This window comes from Etheostoma spectabile, chromosome 9, assembly GCF_008692095.1.
Source record: "Etheostoma spectabile isolate EspeVRDwgs_2016 chromosome 9, UIUC_Espe_1.0, whole genome shotgun sequence".
NCBI classification, from domain to species: Eukaryota; Metazoa; Chordata; class Actinopteri; order Perciformes; family Percidae; genus Etheostoma; species Etheostoma spectabile.
In genome coordinates, this window is record NC_045741.1 from 17,964,328 (window position 1) to 17,970,302 (window position 5,975).

At 38.0% G+C, this 5,975-nt stretch overlaps 1 protein-coding gene across 2 annotated transcripts in view; it reads right to left on the reverse strand.

Annotated features, from left to right (window-relative positions):
- Window positions 1-1,695: 1,695 nt before the first annotated feature.
- Window positions 1,696-5,975, reverse strand: part of LOC116695956 (hydroxylysine kinase) — a 5,933-nt gene continuing 1,653 nt past the window's right edge. The window contains exons 2-5 of one of the 2 annotated variants that reach the window (XM_032526525.1): window positions 5,097-5,405; window positions 3,923-4,065; window positions 3,045-3,228; window positions 1,696-2,867 (exon numbers count right to left, since the gene is read on the reverse strand). In XM_032526525.1, coding sequence (XP_032382416.1) covers window positions 2,431-2,867; window positions 3,045-3,228; window positions 3,923-4,065; window positions 5,097-5,405 — 1,073 coding nt within the window. In that variant the 3' untranslated portion in view covers window positions 1,696-2,430. The remainder of the gene's footprint in view (window positions 2,868-3,044; window positions 3,229-3,922; window positions 4,066-5,096; window positions 5,406-5,975) is intronic. The other variant, XM_032526526.1, reaches the window with a different exon arrangement.

Here is a 5,975-nt window from a genome sequence, read left to right on the forward strand (position 1 = left end):
TATATGCCTATTTGGGGTTGCTATGCTTGAATGTCTGTGAACTACAGTGAAATAGACGGAGAGCAAACGTGAACACAGGCAGACATTCACAGACGCACACTGTGACTTTTTCTGCATGACTGGAGGTACATATCGCTAGCTGGTGCGGGGGCAGAGGGCAGATGGTGCCTTTGAGGTGGGAGGTTGAAATGTAGAAAGGTAGACAAGTGTGTATGTGGGTGTGTGTGAAGTGTGAGGGTGTTGGGTCTGGGAGTGTTTGGCGGAGTTGTTTGGAGCACAGCAGCATTTGAGGGTAATAAACACTACTACATTGAAAATGTATTCTGCAGTTGTGCATTTTCCCTGAGCTGCATCATCTGGTTCACTAATGGTGTCGGGACTGGTATTAAAGTCAGAGCCAGATCTTGCCTTATGAACCAGGGTTTCTTTATTTATTCTGTCTTGATTGTGAGAATAAGATTTTTAAGCATCTTCATACTCACACAATGTTAATATTCAACTAAAAGTAATTTTGTATTCACACTTAGCTCTTCCAACGACTACAGATTGTATAGCGTCAACACAAGATATTCTGAGGTCCCTCTATAACTGAGGACTGTCTGAGGAAACGAATGAAGTTGGCTCAAACTAGAATTAAACCATTTTTAAACCTGCAATAAATGTGACTCTGAAAGACTGATCCAGAAAAGGGAATAAGTAGGAGGATGTCTCCATCTAGTGTTCAGCGCTCTCTTTTTTAGCACTACAGCTTTCTGAATGTCCACAGCAAATTTTCATAAACAAGGAGAGGCAAGTTATTGCTTGTTATTAACATTGATTCCCTGAATATCCAATCCCTGTGCATAACTTTTATTTAAATTTCAACTTCATGTAGTACTGTTTATTAATGTTGCTATTTATGCAGAAAGCAACATGTTTATACATGTGTTTGGTTCTATAATTTGTAAATTGTTTTCCATTTTTAATAGCTTTATCTTTTTCTTTGGTACAGCAGTTGCAGATGCAAAAAAAGTATCCAGATGCTTTATTTTTGTAACCACAATGTAAAAGTATTCATTTACAAGTAAAAATTCTGAATTCAAAACTGCGCCTAAGTAAATGTGCAGTATTAGAAAAGTATTTTCAGTAAAATGTACTAAAGCATTAAAAGTACTGAATCTGCTCTACAAATGTTATAATATTGCATATATTATTGAATTGTAATTACTGATGCATTAAATGTGAGTAGTATTTAAATGCTATATCCGGTCTAGGTGGAGCTTGTTTTAACAACTTTATATACTATTAGATACTTTAATTTGTAAAGGTTTATTGGATTTTTTATGTCAATTACTTGTAAATTTAGCTATTGAATTCATGTAGTGGAGTAAATTGTACAATATACAGTATTTCCATTTGAAATGCATTGCAGTAGAAGCACAAAGTAGCAAAAGATGGAAATACTCAAGTAAAGTACATCAAAACAGTATCATAGCTGTGTTTTTCTTACCAATGTGGTTATACAGATACATAAGCCAGAGGCAAATGTTTGTAAGTATTCTACAATTATAAAAGTTAATAGTAAAGCATAAATACGTTTGTACATAAATCCACCTTGTCTACAGTTTTAAATGGTAATTTATTGTTAATATTGGTCCAATGAATGGGATCCTAATGACAACAAAGTGTCATGCAAGAGGAGGATGTAAATCAAGTGAGTTTTTTGCATTAATGGCCCATTACCCTTCTATTTTGGTAAATTTATTGTATTTGGTGAATAATTTGCTTGTGAATAAGCCATTCATTGCAATTAAAAGATTGCATGTTAAGATTGTGGTACCAAAAAATGTGAAAAGCAAATATAGTAACAATCCAAAGTAAAACTTTATTTTTTTTAAACTGTAAAAAGTTTAAATTCAAATTAATTCAAATAGTTATTGTCCCTCCCGCCACAGACCAAAAACATTTTTTGAAACACTCCCCTCTGGCAGGTGGCTGCGCACCATCAGGACCAAAACCTCATAGCCACAAGAACAGTTTCTTCCCGACTGTAGTGGGCCTCATCAACAAGGCATGGTACCCCGACAGACTCTTAATCCCCCACCCATAGCCGCTAGACCTTATATTTACACACATCCTGGACTATTGTCCCTTACCATTGTACATAGTGTACATACTGTCAACATTTGGACAACCCCTGATTAATATTTTTCCACACACTGCACTGAACCAAACAGGCTTCACCCTTTCTCTTTCTAAGAGTTATCTTGTACATATTTGTATTATCTTGTATTTTAACATAATTTGTATTATTGTGTATCTATTTTGTAGTTATGTTCTATCAGTTCTTTGCTTTGAGTATTCCATTTTCATATGTCCTTTGTACATACAGTATAATGTGTCTTGATTTTGACTCTCATCCACAAATGAACATCTGTTTTTTTTTAATTATTAACTGACAGGAAATGTGCTGGCATCTTTGAACCATTTCCTTTCTACTTCTTTCTTGCCCAGCTCCCAAAGTTTATTCAGCAGCCGAGTCCCATTTTTGGCTGTAGTCAGGATGTATTTGTTGTCTGGTTTTTTTTTGGCATTGTGCCGCCCATAAACCACAGACTGGCACAACCGACCGAGCACCAGCAGGAAGAGGGAATCCCTTTCATCTTCATTGAGCACCATAATGCTCTCCCAGCCTGCTAACACTGCTCCACCTACATCCAAAGGACTGGGGTTTTCCAGCATCATATATGCAATTATTATTGCCACTTCAAATACATAGCAATCGTTCATGAGCATAGAAAAGTCCAGCAGGCCTGACACCTCATGAGACCCGTTTTCTACAGGTGTGACAAGGATGTTTTGGTCATTTAGGTCTCCATGTAATATTCCTGTAAAAGACACCACAGCGACACTTAGTACGTGTTTTGTAAGAACTGTTTTATTTATTTGGATTAGCATGCACCCTGTTTAAAGTTAAACGACATCCTTTAACAAGCAGAATCACAAAGAGTATGACAGTAAACCAAAGAAATACAGAACATGATGTATGTACACTTCTGTCTTACCTTTTTGGAATGAGCTGATTTTGGGCTGCACGTACAACTTATATTGTTGAATGACTGCTCTGACCACTACCTGTAGGGGATCTCCATCCATCACTGATAGGTAGCCCTCTGTGAGAGGAATGCTGGATAAACTCCAACGTGTACCCTCCATTTTTTGTAAGACATCCAAATTTGGAGATACCAGCTGAAACAAATGACACTGTTTTTTTAACATTAGATATTTTTACATGCTACTTTAAAGCTGCAATAATCAGTATAATTAGTCTGACATACTTCAGCCCTATGAAGTTGCAATCCATTCTCATGAATGGGTTCATATGATATCGTATGAAAAATAATGCACAGCAATTTGTATGATATCTGCCGGCTGGTCACGTGACAACCGGTCACATGACAGTTAAGTTTAGTAGCCTTTACAGCCAAATTTAGCAAAGAAAAGGTTACTGTGTGCTGTAACCTTTTTTTCTGTGTGTTGCGTACAGTGCACTGTAAGGTGACAGCACTTTCAGCGGCCATTGCAGTTGAGTTTAGCCGTCAAAAGGTGACATTGATGAGGCGGCGACAGTTAAGTCCTCTTAAGTAGTACTCCCGGGACGGAAGCACTTGTTTCCTTGGTGAAAGTCTTGTGTTTTCCCCAATTTATACGTGGTATACAAACATATTACAGTGCATTACTTTTTGTAGCTATATATACGAATGGCTCATGAGAACAACCTGAAAGTTGACTAACGTGTTATCCATTGTTCACTCTCCCTACAGTAGCTCTAAAGAATACTCTTCCATGAGCACAACAGTTGCATGAAGTGAGGGAAGATCTCATGCATAAGCCACCTGCTCCAAAATATCTATTAGCTGAAATGTTTGACATTTTAACTTACTTGTTGCAATGTCTTATCCACGAAAGCAGCCAACTTGCTGACCTTAAAAAGATCTTGCCTTGTGACTGGAGATTCTGCAATGGTTTTTCCTGGGAGATAGGTCAGCAACCTCACACAGTAGGTCTGAGTACCATGTCCACAGTCTAATAAGGTTTAAAAACAGAACAAACATTGTCAGTCATAATTCTAAATGGTCTGGTTTTACTTTAAAGAATTAAAGAAATTCCTGTTTTACCGTTTATTAATGGACAAAAGGCCTTGCCTGTGTTTTCTATTGGGTAATTCACACCAGAGCTAGTGATGTTGGTTTCTATTATAACTTTTGTTTAATCAGGTAATCTCACTGGGATCAAGATCTATTTTGCTAGAGAGTCCTGACTACGGCAGAGAAGAAAACCAGCCAGACATAACAGAAGTACATCACAGACATCACTACGTAGTTTAAAATCAACCAGTGGGATGGCACATTCTTTCAATTTATAAGGTGCAAAGTAGCAGAAGGCAGTTTTTCTGAGTTAAACAGTCCTGGGATCTGGACTGTTGAGCAGTGGTTTTAGGTTTAGAAAGATCTGTGAAATACTGAGACAGCTTTTGCAGAAGACCTTATTAAATAAAAAAGATTGAATGTAGATGAATGGAATTTTTCATGCCATAGCCCGCGTAGTGAGTTACCCAATCTCACGGATCCTCAAATTACATCATAGCAGTACATTTGTGCAGAGTAAAGGTAAGACCATTTAAGACCATTGTGAATTAAATTTAAGACCTACTGTATATCACAATAATAAAAAACAAAGTCTGGAAACATTGTCTGAAACAATTCCTCGGTTTACTGTTGGCACAACATTAATTTTAACTAGAATCAGTGACAAAATATTACATATAAATAGTTGATCATTTGTGAAAATACTAGCAAGTAACCTTGAAGAGTCTGCATGCCTAGCTTCTTTTTTTCTCATTTTATTGTCTCTTTCCCTGACTGCCCTAATAAAGCCATTAGTGCTTGAGCCCTGATTTCTAAACCAACAGAAAGTCAGCTGTGTATTCTCTTGGTGAGATCATTAACCACCCACCTTTTGCTGCATATGCTTGAGATTTACACTGTGGTCTTTGTTATGTTCTCATGCTAAGAGAAATGTTATTAAAATGAACTGCAGAGGTATTTTGCTGTTACCTATTTCCTCCATACTCATGAGCTGCCCCATGGTGGTGTGCACAGCTGTCTGAGCAGGAACTCCATGCTGGCGTAGAAAGTACATGGCGTGGGTCTGCACCTCCAGCAGCGTGGCATTCTTACTGTCTTCTGAATTCATGATCTTCAGGAGGTACTTGGTACTCTCATTGTCCACCACAAGGAAGTTCTGGTCTCTATAACTAGGCAGGGTAGAGATCTCAGTTATGGTCACTCCATAAAGGTGCAGCGTTAGTTCAGTTGCTTGCTGCAAGGTGAGCGTTGGTGTTGGATCAACAGCTGTGGCAATTTCTGCACATAAGATTAAATCACAACACGATTTTGCACAAACTTTTTAAACTGTGGCACACCAAAACAAGAAACAGATTTTTGATTTTATCAGTCATACGTGGTTCAATTCAAAGGATTAACAGGCAGAAGGAAGTTTTGCAGAGACGGATGCATTTCTGATAGGACCATTTGTCTTGAGTCTGTTTAACATTATAATCCTATTCGTCCTACGTCAAGCCCCTTTTTGACAGCCAACCACTGACAAGCAGAGTAGCCAGACCTGTCGTTTTCATAATAATAAAAAATGGAGTTGAAGCACAGCGAGTTATAAGCATAGACAGTGAAAGAAATGGACCAACAGATGTTGACCCGTTGCTCTGAACGGAGACCAGTGAAGGAGCACTTTTCCGGTAAGTGCTGGCTCCAACAGATATTGACGACATAGGTGTGACGTGAGCAACCTCAAGTCTCAAAGTTGTGTCTTCTGGTAGCTGTGCCAAGAGAAATCTCAATCATTCCAAATCTTGCAAAGACAAAGAGCATATGTATATGTAAGGAAATAACATATGCACAGGCTAATTACTGCTAACT